This window comes from Mixophyes fleayi, chromosome 4 (genome assembly GCF_038048845.1).
Source record: "Mixophyes fleayi isolate aMixFle1 chromosome 4, aMixFle1.hap1, whole genome shotgun sequence".
Lineage (NCBI taxonomy): Eukaryota > Metazoa > Chordata > Amphibia > Anura > Limnodynastidae > Mixophyes > Mixophyes fleayi.
In genome coordinates, this window is record NC_134405.1 from 328877252 (window position 1) to 328897111 (window position 19860).

The 19860-nt window shown below is 45.5% G+C and overlaps 1 protein-coding gene across 2 annotated transcripts in view; it reads right to left on the minus strand.

The window, feature by feature from the left end:
• The window catches only part of FBLN1 (fibulin 1), a 77432-nt gene that overhangs the window by 37403 nt on the left and 20169 nt on the right, over nt 1–19860 (minus strand). For both annotated transcript variants that reach the window (XM_075210345.1, XM_075210346.1), the window contains exons 2-5: nt 19165–19273; nt 11163–11295; nt 6041–6194; nt 3946–4008 (exon numbers count right to left, since the gene is read on the minus strand). In XM_075210345.1, the coding sequence (XP_075066446.1) occupies nt 3946–4008; nt 6041–6194; nt 11163–11295; nt 19165–19273 (459 nt within the window). The remainder of the gene's footprint in view (nt 1–3945; nt 4009–6040; nt 6195–11162; nt 11296–19164; nt 19274–19860) is intronic.

The window sequence follows — 19860 nt, forward strand, 5'->3', positions numbered from 1 at the left end:
TTCCACATCCATCAGCCTATCATTGCCATATATTGCAAAGTGTCCTGTACCCTGAATCATCATCATCATCACCATTTATTTATATAGCGCCACTGATTCTGCAGCGCTGTACAGAGAACTCGCTCACATCAGTCCCTGCCCCATTGGGGCTTACAGTCTTAATTCCTTACCATACATACACACATAGACAGACAGACTAGGATCAATTTGTTAGCAGCCAATTAATCTACCTGTTTTAATCCACCTACTGCTCCTACTGCAACCAGTTGAAAGTTTTTAAGCTGTCCCAGGTATAGCTGGTGTAAATAGACTAAACCAGTGGTTCTCAAACTTTTGCAGTTCACGGCACCCTTAGAGTCTCCAAATTTTTTCAAGGCACCCCTCCAAAATAATTACTGAGCAGTCCTGTTTTAGAAGTAGTTGGGTCAAAAAATTGTAATAAGTATTTAGGTCACGACAAAAATACGTATTTAGTTGTATGCAAAAATGCCCCTCTGCATCCAGAGACACTGCCCCCTCTGCATCCAGACACTCTGCCCCCTCTGTATGCAGGCACTCTGCCCCCTCTGTATGCAGGCACTCTGCCCCCTCTGCATGCAGGCACTCTGCCCCCTCTGCATGCAGGCACTCTGCCCCCTCTGTCACGCTGTCCCCTCCTCTGCCCTCTGTCACGCTGTCCCCCCTCCTCTGCCCTCTCTCACGCTGCCCCCTCTGCCCTCTGTCACGCTGTCCTCCTCCTCTGCCCTCTGTCACGCTGTCCCCTCCTCTGCCACGCTGTCCCCCTCCTCTACCCCCAAGCACGCTGCCCCATCTGCAGCCCTCTGTCACGCTGCCCCATCTGCAGCCCTCTGTCACGCTGCCCCCCTCTGCTGCCCGCTGTCACGCTCCGCTGTCACACTGTCCCCCTCCGCTGTCACACTGTCCCCCTCCGCTGTCACACTGTCCCCCTCTGCTGCCCACTGTCGCCACACTTTCCCCCTCCGCTGCCCGCTGTTCTTCTCCGCTGTCACACTGTCCCCCTCTGCTGCCTGCTGTCCCCCTCCGCTGTCACACTGTCCCCCTGTGCTGCCACACTGTCCCCCTCCGCTGCCACACTGTCCCCCTCCGCTGCCACACTGCCCCCCTCCGCTGCCACACTGTCCCCCTCCGCTGCCACACTGTCCCCCTCCGCTGCCACACTGCCCCCCTCCGCTGCCACACTGTCCCCGTCCGCTGCCACCTGTCCCCCTCCGCTGTCCACACTGTCCCCCTCCGCTGCCACCTGTCCCCCTCCGCTGCCACCTGTCCCCCTCCGCTGCCACACTGTCCCCCTCCGCTGTAACCCTGTCACCCTCCGCTGTAACCCTGTCCCCCTCCGCTGTCCACACTGCCCCCCTCCGCTGCCACACTGTCCTCCTCCGCTGCCACACTGTCCCCCTCCGCTGTAACCCTGTCACCCTCCGCTGTAACCCTGTCCCCCTCTGCTGCCACACTGTCCCCCTCCGCTGCCACACTGTCCCCCTCCGCTGTCCACACTGTCCCCCTCCGCTGTAACACTGTCCCCCTCCGCTGTCCACACTGTCCCCCTCCGCTGCCACCTGTCCCCCTCCGCTGTCCACACTGCCCCCCTCCGCTGCCACACTGTCCCCCTCCGCTGCCACCTGTCCCCCTCCGCTGCCACCTGTCCCCCTCCGCTGCCACACTGTCCCCCTCCGCTGTAACCCTGTCACCCTCCGCTGTAACCCTGTCCCCCTCTGCTGCCACACTGTCCCCCTCCGCTGCCACACTGTCCCCCTCCGCTGTCCACACTGTCCCCCTCCGCTGTAACCCTGTCCCCCTCCGCTGTCCACACTGTCCCCCTCCGCTGCCACCTGTCCCCCTCCGCTGTCCACACTGTCCCCCTCCGCTGCCACCTGTCCCCCTCCGCTGCCACCTGTCCCCCTCCGCTGCCACACTGTCCCCCTCCGCTGTAACCCTGTCACCCTCCGCTGTAACCCTGTCCCCCTCCGCTGTCCACACTGCCCCCCTCCGCTGCCACACTGTCCCCCTCCGCTGCCACACTGTCCCCCTCCGCTGTAACCCTGTCACCCTCCGCTGTAACCCTGTCCCCCTCCGCTGTCCACACTGTCCCCCTCCGCTGCCACACTGTCCCCCTCCGCTGTAACCCTGTCACCCTCCGCTGCCACACTGTCCCCCTCTGCTGCCACACTGTCCCCCTCCGCTGCCACACTGTCCCCCTCCGCTGTCCACACTGTCCCCCTCCGCTGTAACCCTGTCCCCCTCCGCTGTCCACACTGTCCCCCTCCGCTGCCACCTGTCCCCCTCCGCTGCCACACTGTCCCCCTCCGCTGCCACACTGTCCCCCTCCGCTGTAACCCTGTCACCCTCCGCTGCCACACTGTCCCCCTCTGCTGCCACACTGTCCCCCTCCGCTGCCACACTGTCCCCCTCCGCTGTCCACACTGTCCCCCTCCGCTGTAACCCTGTCCCCCTCCGCTGTCCACACTGTCCCCCTCCGCTGCCACCTGTCCCCCTCCGCTGCCACACTGTCCCCCTCCGCTGCCACACTGCCCCCCTCCGCTGCCACACTGCCCCCCTCCGCTGCCACACTGTCCCCCTCCGCTGCCACCGCTCACCCTCCGCTGTAACCCTGTCCCCCTCCGCTGTCCACACTGTCCCCCTCCGCTGCCACCTGTCCCCCTCCGCTGCCACACTGTCCCCCTCCGCTGCCACCTGTCCCCCTCCGCTGCCACACTGTCCCCCTCCGCTGCCACACTGCCCCCCTCCGCTGCCACACTGTCCCCCTCCGCTGCCACACTGTCCCCCTCCGCTGCCACACTGTCCCCCTCCGCTGTCCACACTGTCCCCCTCCGCTGCCACCATCCTTTTCACTCTGCCCCACGCCAGACATAAAAAAAAGAGAAGACAGAAACTTACCAATCAGCGCGGCGCCGGGACCCAGCAGCCTCCTCTCTCCCGCAGCTGTCACTGAATATAGACGTCAGTGACAGCTGCTGCGTGAGAGAGGAGGCTGCTGGGTCCCGGCGCCGCGCTGATTGGTAAGTTTCTGTCTTCTCTTTTTTTTTATGTCTGGCTCGCGGCACCCCAGTGACAGCGCCGCGGCACCCCTGGGAGCCGCGGCGCACAGTTTGGGAACCGCCGGACTAAACCATATATATGATGTTACTCAGAGCACTGACCAATCACAGAAGTCAGTGTTGCTTAGTTCCCAAGGACACCAGAGCCATGCTAACAATGGGCCTTATGGAACTGTAGTTACAGGACTTTGTAGATAGATGGCGCTCTAGAGCCCGAATAGCAGCATAACTGTACTGAATTTACAATTATAACCAATTGCACATTTTATTAAATCACTCTAAAAAAAATACAAATATTTAAAGTTATCTTTGCGGTGGATATCTTTTTCCATTCAGATCTGAAACGAGCTATCTGAAAAGTGCTTAAAAGTTGGAGAGTTAAAATCACTAAAATTAACAGGGAACAAAGTGATCACTCCCTTAAATCGTGAGGTTACAAGTCACCAAAATATCTAGTGAAAAGGTTAAAGTGGAACTAAACATTACACATGAGATAAGGCACTCCCTACTGTAAATGATATGGATGTTAGAAGTCGCAGAGGGTTCTGTAACAAGATAAAGCACTCAGGCTAGATATAATGCTTTTATACAGATCACAGAAATCTAAGGTGACTTCCAATATCCTAATAACTTCCAGTAAGTGGCTGCGTTATGACTTATAATACACAAGTTGTCCTAATGAATTCTGAAGTGATCACATTGGAGCTCATTGATTACGAGTAATGTCAGTAGAATGCACTGGTTATATACATATTATTTACAGGAGTGTATGATTTTAGAAGGAAAAAGCCTGAATATTATATAAGAGTTCAGCACAGGACTTTTCCTACACCGGTTGGTACAACGTCATTGAGTCTTCCTCACTTACCTCTGCATCGGTCATTCAGGTAGAGGTGTTCATTATCAGAGTGGGGGATCGAAGGGTTGTTAGCTGCAGGGAAATAAAAGCACAACTTAAAAACAGTTTATTATTATTATTATTATAGATATGAAGGCGCCACAGTGCTCCACAGCGCTGTACAGTAGGGAAAACAGTACAAATATAAAACAGGACATACGTAAAACAGAACATATGTAAAACAGGACCAGACAAGGGAGACAAAATAAATGCAGTCATGAATACAAAGGGTATGGAGGACCCTGCTCATTAGAGAGCTTACATTCTAGGTGGGAGAGGGCACAGCTGAAACAAGCGGAGCGAGTGTGGCTCAGAGTGGATATTGGGATAGTTGTGAGGGTGCATTAGTGTGAATAGTGTTATCGAGGATAAGGTCACCTCTAATAAAGAGATGGGTTTTCAAAGAGCATCTAAAGATTTGAAGGCTGTGGGAAAGTCTGATTGAGCGTGGTAGGGAATTCCATAAGTGGGGAGCAGCACAGGAGAAGTCTTGTAGGCGGGAGTGAGAGGTGGTTACCAGAGACGAGACAAGGCGCAGGTCAGAGGTAGATCTAAGAGGGCGGGAGGAAGAGTATTTTGATATGAGATTTGAGATGTATAAAGGGGTGGTGTTGTTGAGGGCTTTGTAGGTAAGGGTGAGTAATTTGAATTTGATTCTGGAGGACACAGTTTAATTACTTCTGTCACCAACGTTGATGTGTACTGAGAAAACACTTGCTGAGCATTACATAATCTTCCCCATAAGCTTAACCGTAATGATTGGGTTCTAGAATCCTTCAAACCTGTATTGTCAGAAGGATATTACGTGTTTATTGATGAACACTATGCACGAACGTCCCACATTTCATTCAGCGTATTAGAGACCCACACACTTGCTTACAGTTGTACCATTTCTCTAAAAGGAGAATTAAAGAGAACAACTGCAAAGTCCGTTAGTGTCATTACTGATAGGAAGTCAGCTGTGCGTTGGAAAATATCTTCCCTCACAATCGCAACTTTACCTTATATATCTTCACTTGTGAAAAGCTCCTGAAACATTTACATGTATATTTGTGAAAGTTATTAGTAGCGCTTTTATATAAGCCAACTTCTATTTTAGGTTTAGCGAACCTTTATAATCTAATTTAGTAAAGAGTATTCATTATCAAAATCAAAAAAGTGGTGGCTAATAGTCACATACATTTTGTTTGCACCAAAATCGGCTAATAAAACACTCTGCATCCGAAGCAGTTGTTCACACATCAGTGTTATGAATAAATTCTAATAATTCCAACTCCAGCCACCAGAGGTCAACGCTGCTTATCTATGTTAACTACCCCAAATTAGGTGGGACAGTCTCGATTTTCAGCTCACCATGGACCTGCCACTGGTGCACGCTGCTAATTCAAAGGTTTTTTTGGGGGGGTGGGCTTAAGGTCAGCCTAGCAGGATGTAGCTTTGCCCACACTTTTTGCGTCCCGCCACTCACACTGTACAAACTACCCTTCAGAACAAGGTCAGGAGGTATAAAGTTGGTGTGACAGATTAGTGATTTTTTTTTGCATTTAAAAGCACTGGTATAAACTGCAACTGTGAATGAGGGCATGAGGTGGTCCAAGGCAAAATGGCAGCTCAGTTATCATTTTTGACGTCACCTCTCCCTGAACATCAATTATGAACAGCAGTTCTATGGAAGGAAGAGGGTGAGGTGGTGTTAATGTGGGGGTTTTTTTTTTGCATCTCTCTTAAAATGCCACCCAAGGCAAGGTATACACCTAACCTCACTGTTGGCATGACCCTGACCTGGCCATGTCGAAAATTAGTGGGTGTGGCTATCAACACATGCCCATACTGGTCTGTTGGTGGGAAGGCAACTTTATTGAGGTATTTTAAAAGGGATGACAAACTGAAGGCAAATCCCTTACACTACAGTAATCACCAGTCACTGGGACACAGTAATATATATCAAGGATGTGCGGGCTGTGGTGTGGGTGGAAGGCAGATAGTAAGATGAAGGTAGCATTAGACTGCTGCCAGAAATGCTTCTAACCCTAGTACTGCTTGCACTTTACACCATGTATTGTACCTTCGTCGTGGTTGGGGCTATCAGACCCCTCCTGTCCTTTCACACAGCAGGCTCTGAAGACAAGACTGCACTGGTAACCCAGAAACATACTCTGCTCGCAGCTCTGACCCTGGGCCTGGGCTGTCCGTCCCAGCAGGCAGCAGTTGCAGCATCGCTGTGCAAAGAGATGATGACAAGATTCATAAGCTCTGAAAAATAACGTATGTACAATACATTCTTATACAATATATTCTTATCTGGGGACATGCCCAATTGTTTCATGTTTCTGATACAGTTATGTAACAGCATTTGTAAAATATTTACTTTTAGAGTTTATTTTGTTTCTATGTATTTCCTTCCTTTTATTTACATACAAAACCTCATAATAAATAGAAGTATAGTATTTATAAATAGATTATAATTTTACTTCTGTACATTAATATGAATGATTTATTCCAATGAATTTGGAACCGTCATATTGATACAACTGATTGAATAACTGTTTGTTATTGTCACTGGTTCTCAGCAAAGCTAAAATGAGATAACGTCCATATACTGTATAGATCAGTGCAAAGAGAGCGACTGTTTTCTTGTTAATTAACTTTCTGTGAAACAATATTTATTTCAGCTTTTAGAATTTTAAACATCAGCTGTTTGTAAACTTGGACAAATGTAAAATTACTGGGAAGAGTTGTTCAGCCAAATTGGGACTATGGACTGTTACTTGGTAAATCCACTAGGGGGCACTAAAAACCTAACAATAATAATATTGTCTGTTTCATGAAATAGCGGAATGTTATCTAGTGCATTCTGTATAATAGGTTGTATACACCCATACCCAGGGTGCTCAGTCTGACCCCTGTTTGGGCCGGCCGCCCACAAACCCCCCCACCCCCGATGCGGCCGCGTCATCGCGTGTCATGTGATGCGGCCGCCTGTGCGCCCCCAGGGCTGAGATTTGCCAGCCCGCGCCTGCCCATACCTACATATTCATAGAACTACTGAGAAGCAGAAATCTATACTGGTGCCTTGGCAACCAAACTTTGGTTCTTGCAATTCACCGCCTCAATACCGTTAAAACTTTCGAAAGAAAATGTGACTTTCTGTGTCCCACTTGTTTGCTCTATTTCTAAAGCAGAAAACAAGCAAGATGGCATTGTAGATGTTTGCACTGGCTGATGGGAGGAGTTGGGAGACGTTTGCACAGTGGTCGATGGGAGGAATTGGGAGACGTTTGCACAGTGGTCGATGGGAGAAGTTGGGAGACGTTTGCACAGTGGTCGATGGGAGGAGTTGGGAGACGTTTGCACAGTGGTCAATGGGAGGAGTTGGGAGACGTTTGCACAGTGGTCGATGGGAGAAGTTGGGAGATGTTTGCACAGTGGTCGATGGGAAGAGTTGGGAGACGTTTGCACAGTGGTCGATGGGAGGAGTTGGGAGACCTTTGCACAGTGGTCGATGGGAAGAGTTGGGAGATGATTGCATAGTGGATGATGGCAGGATTACGGAGACGTTTGCACTGGGCGATGGGAGGAATTGGGAGACGTTTGCACTGGACGATGGGAGGAGTTGGGAGACGTTTGCACTGGACAATGGGAGGAGTTGGGAGACGTTTGCACTGGACGATAGGAGGAGTTGGGAGACAATTGCACTGGACAATGGGAGGAGTTGGGAGACGTTTGCACTGGACTATGGGAGGAGTTGGGAGACGTTTGCACTGGACTATGGGAGGAGTTGGGAGACGTTTGCACTGGACGATGGGAGGAGTTGGGAGACGTTTGCAATGGACGATGGGAGGAGTTGGGAGACGTTTGCACTGGACGATGGGAGAAGTTGGAAGACGTTTGCACTGGACGATGGCAGGATTACGGAGACGTTTGCACTGGACGATGGGAGGAGTTGGGAGACGTTTGCACTGGACGATGGGAGGAGTTGGGAGACGTTTGCACTGGACGATGGGAGGAGTTGGGAGACGTTTGCACTGGACGATGGGAGGAGTTGGGAGACGTTTGCACTGGACGATGGGAGGAGTTGGGAGACGTTTGCACTGGACGATGGGAGGAGTTGGGAGACGTTTGCACTGGACGATGGGAGGAGTTGGGAGACGTTTGCACTGGTGCATCCCCTAAATAAGGGATCTGACTTTTATAATTTATTGCAGAACTGCAGCTTAAAAAGTCCTCATGTGGGAGTGAAATAAATGTAATTTAAGCCACGCACCAATGCAGTAATCACTTAACCTATGGAAAGTAGAGATGTCACTATGTTGTTTAACAGCTCTACCTCAAAAGAGGTTCCTCAGCACCTGAGGGTGTCATGTTCTTACTTTCATCTAAACAACACTGTGGGTGGGTGGTGATCTCTTCTCCACAAACAGAAACAGGGGGGTATAATTACAATCGCAAGCAAAATAATATACTCTTGCTAGAGTAAACAAGACCTGTTAGGTGGTACTTAAGGAGGGCTAGTGCTTCCATTACGCAAACCTAGGTGGTCTCCTATGGTGACATGGTCTGGAAGGGAGGGGGGAGGTGGAATAATTGAACATTTCTTCCCAGACCACTATTAATGCTCCCAGCCAGGCATTAACCTACACAACTAGACTGTCATTGTGCAGATGTCCTGCCCCAAGAGACAGAATGGGAAATGTCATCTGTTAGAGGCTCATTCGTCTTCACATGCTCCACGTCTCCACCCCCAAAACGAAAGATAATTTTAAACCTTAAAGGGATAAAATAAAGAAACAGAAATATCAGCTGAAATTTAGCTCAATTTTGGAGTCCGTTGGGTCTATTTATGAGACTTTTCAGGTGTTTAAATATTTAATATTGTGGATTTTATGGAATTAATCTAACTTCCTTTTAATATTGTGGGGTTTTTTTTGTTTTGTGTTTTTATACTCTTTTGGTATAATGATGGGGACTTAGTAATCGGTGTCCATTATACCGGAACCACCGGGGTCCCAATTTTGTAGCTTATGAATACTTTTTAAATATAATCATTTCTACTTTTCAATTTAGTTATTTTTTAACGGTAAACATTTTGGAATATTAATTTTATCATGGTATGATAAAATAGCACCATTTTCCTAAAACTGCATGAAAAGATATAAGAAAGACAAAGAAAGGTACTACAAGATTGATAAACAAAAATATATAAATCATTCATAAAACTCAGTTGAAACCGGTACCTTTTTTTAAACAATAACCAAAGTAATATGTAACCACCACATTTTAGAAATAAGACTAATTTAATATCCTTTTGATGAAACGTTTCGATGACTGAATTTTACCCCAGGTATAGCTTGCTCCCACTGAACTTGCAAAAAAACATAGGTTGATTTAATAAACTAAAAAACTTCAGGACATTACTACAGGTTAGTGATTTATTGCACTTTTATGAAGAACAGGTGTGTTTAATTTATTCAAAATCTATAAAATGTATAAGTGATAGCCATAGGCTCAATAAACTACTGAGGAAACACACAGAACCTTTATTAAACAAAATGAGAAAACATAATTCCACTGCACTCATGACATGATTACTTAGCCAGCAGCTAGAGTATAGATATTAAATGGAGACACCATTTACCTATCTTGGTGAGGTGAAAGAGAGGTTCCTTAACAATGTGAGTGAGCCACTGAATTATGCAGTGATAATAACTAATCAGTACATTGGATAGTGTGTAGGGCTAAAACATTCCGTAGCCAGTCAGATCCTTGGACTATTCACAGGACTAGATCAACCTGTACCCAATCAGACCTTTAGAACATTCACAGGGCTAGACCGTCCTTCAGCCAATCAGATCATTGTAACATTCACAGGACTAGATCAACATGTAGCCAATCAGATCCTTGGACTATTCACAGGACTAGATCAACCTGCACCCAATCAGACCATTAGAACATTCACAGGGCTAGACCGTCCTTCAGCCAATCAGATCATTGTAACATTCACAGGACTAGATCAACATGTAGCCAATCAGATCCTTGGAATATTCACAGGACTAGATCAACCTGTACCCAATCAGACCGTTAGAACATTCACAGGGCTAGACCATCCTTCAGCCAATCAGATCATTGTAACATTCACAGGACTAGATCAACATGTAGCCAATCAGATCCTTGGACTATTCACAGGACTAGATCAACCTGCACCCAATCAGACCATTAGAACATTCACAGGGCTAGACCGTCCTTCAGCCAATCAGATCATTGTAACATTCACAGGACTAGATCAACATGTAGCCAATCAGATCCTTGGAATATTCACAGGACTAGATCAACCTGTACCCAATCAGACCGTTAGAACATTCACAAGGCTAGACCGTCCTTCAGCCAATCAGATCATTGTAACATTCACAGGACTAGATCAACATGTAGCCAATCAGATCCTTGGAATATTCACAGGACTAGATCAACCTGTACCCAATCAGACCGTTAGAACATTCACAGGGCTAGACCATCCTGCAGCCAATCAGACCATTGTAACATTCACAGGACTGGATCAACATGTAGCCAGATCATTAGAATATTCACAGAGCTATACAAAAATATATCCAGTCAGAGCATGAGAACATTTACAACGCAGAAATTGACATATCTAACTGCCAACTGCAAAAGAAACAGTAACAAGATATATGTGCGAAATGCACCTATATAAGAAAAGAAGTTTCATCCCACGTTTTAATTGCACTGTTAACAAACAAGTGGTAGCGTTAACCTAGCATACCCAACAACGATACCTCTGTGGACTCTACAGTAAAAGCAGACAGAGCTCTACTATAGACAGTAAAGTGACGAGCAAGGGCAGAAGAGGGGAGGAGCTTCTCTGTATCTACCTATCAGCTACAAGGTAGCTAGAGTCTGCAGGAGGAGGAAGTAGAGGACCTTCAGGAACAAGGGAACAGCAGGATTACAGCAGCTTCTGATATTTCAGGGGCTCTCAGTGATTACGGTCTTTATTAGTATCCTTCAGCTACTACTGCTTCCGCTTTCAGCCATCTTCCGTTGCAGGGAGAGAGGGCAGGACCAAGTGTATCAGGATGGGAGAGAGCTGACCAGGGAGCTGACAGGGGCTCAGGTAATGCACACACACACATTGCATGTTATAATATAATTACTCCTAGTCCGGCTCTACTCACCTTCACAAACCTGGCTTCACAGCTGTTCTCCTGGTCAGTGGCGTCACAGGTCTCTTTCTCATTGGCAATGGTGATGCCGATGGTACAGTGCAGTTCCTCCAGCTGGTTTATGCAGCATTGCTCTTGCGTTATCCTGGGGAAACGAACAACAAATTAACAGGAGTCAGATTTTTGATGGACAATTCCGCAGAGCAAGATGGTGTTAATCTTCAATACGGAGGTATAGTGCAAGTACAGTAACCCTTACAGCAGTGGTTCCCAAACCGTGGCTCCCCGGGGTGCCACGATGATCTCACTGGGTGCAGCAGCCAGGGACGGTGCCCAGCAAGGCAGGGGACTACTTGCCAATTATTTTGGCTTAGGGGTGCCTTAAAAAAATTATGGAGACCCTAAGGGTGCCTCAAACTGAGATATTTTGGGATCCACTGCCCTATGGTTATCTTCTTCAACTCATGAAACTAATGAACTTGCAACTTTCTCATGAACCAATTTCTTACGGTGTTTTCCTAACTAGTTCAGGCTGAGAAATGACATGACTATGTGTTCTACGTGGTCACCTCCCAACTGATCTGAGTGTTACCTCCTGGACTGTGATTATACTGCACAACCTCTAAATGCACAGAACCGTCCATGTGCATGGTCAAATTGGCCACAGGTTCCGTAATTTGGCAATTAGCCCAAATGACCAGATTACCCTTACACCTAAAATACAAGGTTCCTTGTGCAAAACAGCTAATAATAATAGTCACAGATATTTATACAAAGGTTTCCATACCATGACGGCACTTTGGACACTTGACAATGTATTTACTGCAAGTTATTGTTCTCTGTTATCAACCCTTCCTCCATTCACCCCTCCAGAAAAAAGAGGCTAAGGGGTATATTTACTAAACTGTGGGTTTGAAAAAGTGGAGATGTTGCCTATAGCAACCAGATTCTAGCTGTCATATTGTAGAATGCACTAAATAAATGACAGCTAGAATCTGATTGGTTGCTATAGGCAACATCTCCTCTTTTTCAAACCCGCAGTTTAGTAAATATACCCCTAAAAGTGATTGACTGCTGCATCGTTCAATGGACTGCTGGCAGGAAGTCTGCTGTGCGCACGAAAATATCTTCCCCACAATCCTCATCTACACTCTTAGATTAGACACAATCAGATTAAATGTTGCAAATATAATTATCAGCACTGTTATTAATATCTTTATTAGGTTTAATGGTCCATAAGTATCATAAACGCAGAGACACTGGGCCTATCTTGTGTGAAATCGCACCGTACATGCCCCGAAAGTGGACGCACGTATAAGCACGTATGCATGTGCCTGGAGAGGCGGGAGCGGGAAGAGGCGTTCTAACGCTGGCTGAGTACAGTGAGGCATGTCTGCACAAATACAGACCTGCAGAAACCGTAATATTACTATAGGGCCGGTGTAAGTAGACCGATGATGATGATGATGACTTGGCGTACACCGGGTGCCTATACTCAGTGCTCTTTTTTTTTAAGAGTAATTTACTCCCATTTTTCAGACCAACTTTGCATCAGCCCCACTGTCTCCCAGGTGTTGAGTGCTGAGTGTTGATACATTCTCTCTGAGATATCTTGCTTAAAAATGGCAGCACGGTGGCTCAGTGGTTAGCACTTCTGCCTTACAGCACTGGGGTAATGAGTTCAATTCCCGACCATGGCCTTATCTGTGTGGAGTTTGTTCTCCCCGTGTTTGCGTGGGTTTCCGCCGGGTGTTCCGGTTTCCTCCCACACTCCAAAAACATACTGGTAGCTTAATTGGCTGCTAACAAATTGACCCTAGTCTGTCTGTCTGTGTGTGTGTGTGTGTGTGTGTGTGTGTGTGTGTGTGTGTGTGTGTTAGGGAATTTAGACTGTAAGCCCCAATGGGGCAGGGACTGATGTAAATGAGTTCTCTGTACAGCGCTGCGGAATCAGTGGCGCTATATAAATAAATGGTGATGATGATGATGATTTTGAGTGGAAATTCAAACATCGAGTCCTGCTATATCCTATAAAAAAAACTGTGAACAAAGCTCAGGAACACTCAGTGGCTCAGAGAAGGGCATCGCAGAGCCCCCTCGTATTTATGAGGATGAGAGTGGGAGAGCAGATGAATGTATCTGGTTATCAGATGCCTGCTCTCTCCCACCACGGAATAACAAACACGTGATTTCTCCTCTAGGCCCCTTTCAAGTCTCTGACATTGCCTCCCAGGGGTGCACTAGAAAGGAAAAGACAATTTCCTAATTCACTTCTCTGCTAAGAAGCCTCCACTTCCTCTGTGTGTGCACAATAAAAGGTTGTTGTTTAGCTAAAGGCTCAGAAAGATTCTTTTTATTAAGTGCCAGAGCACCGAGAGCGATCTCAGAAATCTCCACTTAAAGTTTTGTTAGAACTCTGCTGTCTCTCTGCACTTTAAGAGTTGTGAGATATGTTCTAATCACATGTCTCCAGGATTTATGAGGATCAGGTCGTACATTTCAGGGGTGCAGATGCCTGTGAGCGTACTAGAAAAGTTCACTATTCAAGCAGATTTTCTTTGGTGTAATAAAGATCTCTGCATTCTTACGAGGAGCTGGAGCTGATTTCAGGCCTGTTCGATAATAATTCAACTTGTTTCCTGAGTATTGAAGCAGAGCCGGGCAGCTATCCAACTATAACTCAAGCCAAGCTAATACGTCCATCACTCATAATCAGACGCATACTTGGCAGAGTGCTGATAGATGAATTAAATATATAATAAAGTGTGTGTATAGAGCCTTGTTTTATTACTATGTTTGTTCCCAACTGTAAAGCGCTACGGAGTATGCTGGCGCTATATAAATAAATGTTAACTTGTGTGTATATATATATATATATATATATATATATATATATATATATATATATATATATATATATATATATATATATACACACACAAGTTAACCCGTGAATGATACTCATGCATTCTAGTCAAATCAAGCTACTTAAGGTGTTAAGAAGGTTCTTGTCATGCATTTGGGCCATAGCCCAGGCCTCCTCAGGGGAAGAGCGTTACTTCCCGACGCAAGCGCCCTTTTTTAACGTGTTTTTTTCAACATGTCACCATCTCATCATTTTTCTCCATTACCTCATCCTTCATCTTCATCGCCACATCCTTCATCAAGCTACTTAAGGTGTTAAAGACTCCCCACTGTCACCCCCGGCAACCACTCCCAACTGTCACTTCTCCTTCAAGAAATATATAGGTCAGTGTATAACTCTGCCCAGCAGGTGGCGCTGCAGCTTGGGTTTTTTTTTTCACACACGCCACTAGGCATTTATATAGTAGATATATATATATATATATATACACAGACTCTCCAGCAAGACCTTGTCAATTAAATGTTCTGCCCCTAGACGTCCCACTTAATTTACCATTGTAGATGCCTGTGCTGAATTAATCAGCTGATGTTTAGTGTTGTTTTTGGCAGAAAATTAATATTGTATTAATATGAAAATAGTGCACAGGTTACTGCAATAGTATATTAAGCGATAAGTTCAGGAGAAGAGCACTATGTACGGTGAAGAAAGGGTCACGTTAGTCCACAGCTTGCCCAAAGTACAGACGCAGCACTTGAAGGTATCTTTACTGCATGAAAACTCTCCTAGCCCTGTTTGTAATATGTATGAAAAGATTAACATAAGTGGATTTAAAAAAAAAAAAAAGAATTTTTTTTTAGATGTATTTGCTACATCAAACACTTCAAAACTTATTTGAACTTTAAAACTAACATAGTCTATGTCCAAAGCACCGTGAACTGTTTTCAGAAATAATTTCTTGCACAGCAAAATAAATCTTCAATCAGACACAAAGTGCAGCTAATAGACATACTTTGTGAAAGGCGCTGACTATTCTCAAATCTCAAGTTACACTTTTTGAAAGTGTTATTCTTATAACTTGGTGACAGATCTGGAGCCTGCACTAGTGCAGTTGTCATTTGATTTGATCGATTTCAAAGTTTTTAATCTACTTGGATGTTTGCAATCATCCATTTAAAACCCGACCACAGGAAATAGTAATGTTTACAGGACCCCCATGATTTGGAACATTGTTTTGTGTGGGGTTACTGGTGTGTAAATGTATGTGTGGTACCCCAAAGCCCTGTTGAACAGCACAGAGGAGTGCATAAACGCAGGGCTAAAAGGGGTTAATTGTGCTCCTGAAAACTTGTGCCCAGGAGTGATTGACAGGAGGAGGATGAAGGCCCTGATTGGCTGGGGGAGTAACAGGAAGAGGATGTGCAGGAAGGAGGAGAGAGAGAGCAGCATGGTAGAAGGAACAAGGGGGAGGACGCGCAGCCGAGCAGAGAGAAGATAAGCTGCTTCCAGAACTGTGACATTGCCAGCAAAGCGGACAGAGAACAGCTGGGGACACGCAGCGGGGCGCCAAAGACAGTCTCCATTAACTGCAGAACCGTCTCAAGGTAAAACCCTAGCCTGCAGTGTACTGCACACACCCCAGTGTCAGAGAGAAGAGTGATGAGAGAATCTATCCAAAACTGACATTGCATTCTTGTACAAGGAAGGATTGTGAGAGCTTTTCCCCAGATCATACCTTTACACAGGCTGCAAGGAACAATTAAGACTGTCGTTTCAGCTCTATCCTGTGTGTGTGCTGATATCTGGACACTATACCCTGTTGCAAAGCACATGTGTTTATAGAGATTCATTGACTGTTAAGAGAACAGCGCCATCTTGTGGCTGAAATGAGCAACAGCCCTGCTTTCTACTATAATACTTAACCCTTGATGGAAACCTCTGCAGGACATTGGAACACTACCAAATTCCTTTGCACAGGTCAGCCCAGGATTGAGTGGAAAATATGGTAACGTTACCAGGGATAATATTTGTGCATCAAATGTTTAGATGATGTTAATGTTCTGTGATTTACCTAAGAATTGATTTATTAATATTGAAGGTGTGACATTCAATGTTAGTGGTACCGCTGCAATTCAAGTTAACTCAGCAGTAGATGCTAAAAGTGGGGCGCCTGACCCATAGGGAATAGCACGGTACCCCAAACACCTGAATAAGAAGGAGCCCTCTAGTGGGCGTGGTAGTGACCGTAAGAGTCTTGATGGGTTATTACTGATGGTTCTTGCATAATCACCAGTCAGATATTGCTAACTTGAAAGTAGTAACTGTGATTACCAGTGTGCCTTATTAGACAATGTGCATTGAAGATGTTATCGTTATTCTGCCTTATACTCACCAGGTGTATGTCATATGTTAAATGCTATTGTGCTCTATGCTGATCAGACGCATTATTTTGTCATTACTATTGAGCTGAAGGGGTCAGTGGCGCGGTGTCTTACCGAAACTATCCTTACCGCATTCTCAATAAACCCAAGTTGTTTGACCAATCCTTGTCCCTTTCATTGAAGTATTTATCTCCTGACCACCGGATATCCGAACAGAAAAGAACCTGACTCGTGTCTGGAGAACAAGGTAAGGGAAGGATTCCCATCAGTACTCGACCACCACATATGTATGGTGGCCTGGGGACCTAGGTGCATACTGTAGTGGGTTCTGTGTACTTCATGGAACACTCTGTAATGTGCGTACTTCATGGAACACTCTGTAATGTGCGTACTGCATGGAACACTCTGTAATGTGTGTACTTCATGGACCACTCTGTAATGTGCATACTTCATGGAACACTCTGTAATCTGTGTACTGCATGGAACACTCTGTAATGTGCGTACTGCATGGAACACTCTGTAATGTGCGTACTGCATGGAACACTCTGTAATGTGCGTACTTCATGGAACACTCTGTAATGTGCGTACTTCATGGAACACTCTGTAATGTGCGTACTTCACGGAACACTCTGTAATGTGCGTACTTCATGGACCACTCTGTAATGTGCGTACTTCATGGAACACTCTGTAATGTGCGTACTGCATGGAACACTCTGTAATGTGCGTACTTCATGGAACACTCTGTAATGTGTGTACTGCATGGAACACTCTGTAATGTGCGTACTTCATGGAACACTCTGTAATGTGCGTACTTCATGGAACACTCTGTAATGTGCGTACTTCATGGAACACTCTGTAATGTGTGTACTTCATGGAACACTCTGTAATGTGCGTACTTCATGGAACACTCTGTAATGTGCGCACTTCATGGAACACTCTGTAATCTGTGTACTGCATGGAACACTCTGTAATGTGCGTACTGCATGGAACACTCTGTAATGTGCGTACTGCATGGAACACTCTGTAATGTGCGTACTGCATGGAACACTCTGTAATGTGCGTACTTCATGGAACACTCTGTAATGTGCGTACTTCATGGAACACTCTGTAATGTGCGTACTGCATGGAACACTCTGTAATGTGCGCACTTCAAGGAACACTCTGTAATGTGCGCACTTCAAGGAACACTCTGTAATGTGCGTACTGCATGGAACACTCTGTAATGTGCGTACTTCAAGGAACACTCTGTAATGTGCGCACTTCAAGGAACACTCTGTAATGTGCGCACTTCAAGGAACACTCTGTAATGTGTGTACTTCAAGGAACACTCTGTAATGTGCGCACTTCAAGGAACACTCTGTAATGTGCGCACTTCAAGGAACACTCTGTAATGTGCGCACTTCAAGGAACACTCTGTAATGTGCGCACTGCATGGAACACTCTGTAATGTGTGCACTGCATGGAACACTCTGTAATGTGTGCACTGCATGGAACACTCTGTAATGTGCGCACTGCATGGAACACTCTGTAATGTGCGTACTGCATGGAACACTCTGTAATGTGCGTACTGCATGGAACACTCTGTAATGTGCGCACTGCATGGAACACTCTGTAATGTGCGCACTGCATGGAACACTCTGTAATGTGCGCACTTCAAGGAACACTCTGTAATGTGCGCACTTCAAGGAACACTCTGTAATGTGCGCACTGCATGGAACACTCTGTAATGTGTGCACTGCATGGAACACTCTGTAATGTGTGTACTGCATGGAACACTCTGTAATGTGTGTACTTAATGGAACACTCTGTAATGTGTGTACTTAATGGAACACTCTGTAATGTGTGTACTGCACGGAACACTCTGTAATGTGTGCACTGCATGGAACACTCTGTAATGTGTGTACTGCATGGAACACTCTGTAATGTGTGTACTTAATGGAACACTCTGTAATGTGTGTACTTAATGGAACACTCTGTAATGTGTGTACTTCATGGAACACTCTGTAATGTGTGTACTTTCACACTAGACATCCAAGGTCTGTTCTGCTTTGTACATTTGACATCAAATGGGCTCTGAATTCTCCGCTGGTCATTAGAGTGCTTGGCATTGTAAACTAGATTTATTTAAGATAAAAAGAAGCGCATATCCCTCACCTATATTTCAAAACCAGACAACCAAATGATCATTTAAAAATGTATTTAATCACATCTAAAACTTACGCATGAAAAAATACTTTTACATATATCAAAAATCAATACAAAACATTAATCCACCAGGATTGTAAATTATTTATCTGACAATCCTGTCAGACTAATCATTTACTAAAGCTGTTCTGTATCAATGTGCTAATTGCCTCATGAACAACATTTTGAGAACTCCAATCAAAAAAAAACTTTACCTCATATCAATTGATCTGATGTTTTGAATTCTTACCTTCAATACCATCCATGTATAGCTGGTCTGGTGCCAGGTGTAACTTTTTTATTAACCTTTGAAGCGTAGTTCAAGCAGCTTTCATAAGTTCTACAGGCTGCTCTGACTCAAAAAACTACCTTCCCATCATGCCTTGCTCCAGTGTCTGGAGTTTTCTCTACCTAGGCATCCATCAAGTTCAATGTGTAGGAAGAAATAACAACTGTCTGTTTTCTGAAGGTAGTGAGGAGTTGTCTAAGCTGGAGTCTCTTAGCAGACAACAGAGGGCTTCAATAAAATGGTGCAGGAATAAATCGTAAATTAAGGTGAAAATGACTGTAATTCCAATGTACTCACTTGCACTGCTTGTTGTCTGAGATAACGGGGAGGCTGGTACACTCCTTCTTTTGTGATGCCCACTCATAGCCGCTGGTGCAGCATGCATCCACTGTTACTTGACCAGCAGCTGGGGAGAAAAGGCAGGGTTCCAGTTACAGACGTATGTTCAGGAAAAATACACATTATCGTGTGCCATGGTTACAATCCAGTACTTATTTTCACAAGACATTAATTTAATACTGACAAATTAGCGTGTGTTAAGGTACCTATACATGGGAAGATCTGATTGTGATCACTTGGCTGGGGAGCCATGTGGGTGACTAAATTGGACAGATTTGGTTGCTTGGATCTCAGGTTAAGCAATTAGATCACACATGGACCGTTTAGTGCAGAAGGATGATTTTCTGGCTGTCCTGATTAGTATCTGATAAATCCCAATCAGATGTTGATCCGGATTCCTGGATGTTTCGGGTATTCAGACACATGGGGGTATATTTAATAAGCTGTGGGTTTGAAAAAGTGGAGTTGTTGCCTATAGCAACCAATCAGATTTTAGCTGTTATTTTGTAGAATACAGTAAATAAATGATAACTAGAATCTGATTGGTTGCTATAGGCAACATCTCCACTTTTCAACCCCGCAGTTTAGCAAATATACCCCCTGGGATTATTTTGGTCTAAAACTACTAATTTGGCAATCCAAATTGCTGTGCAT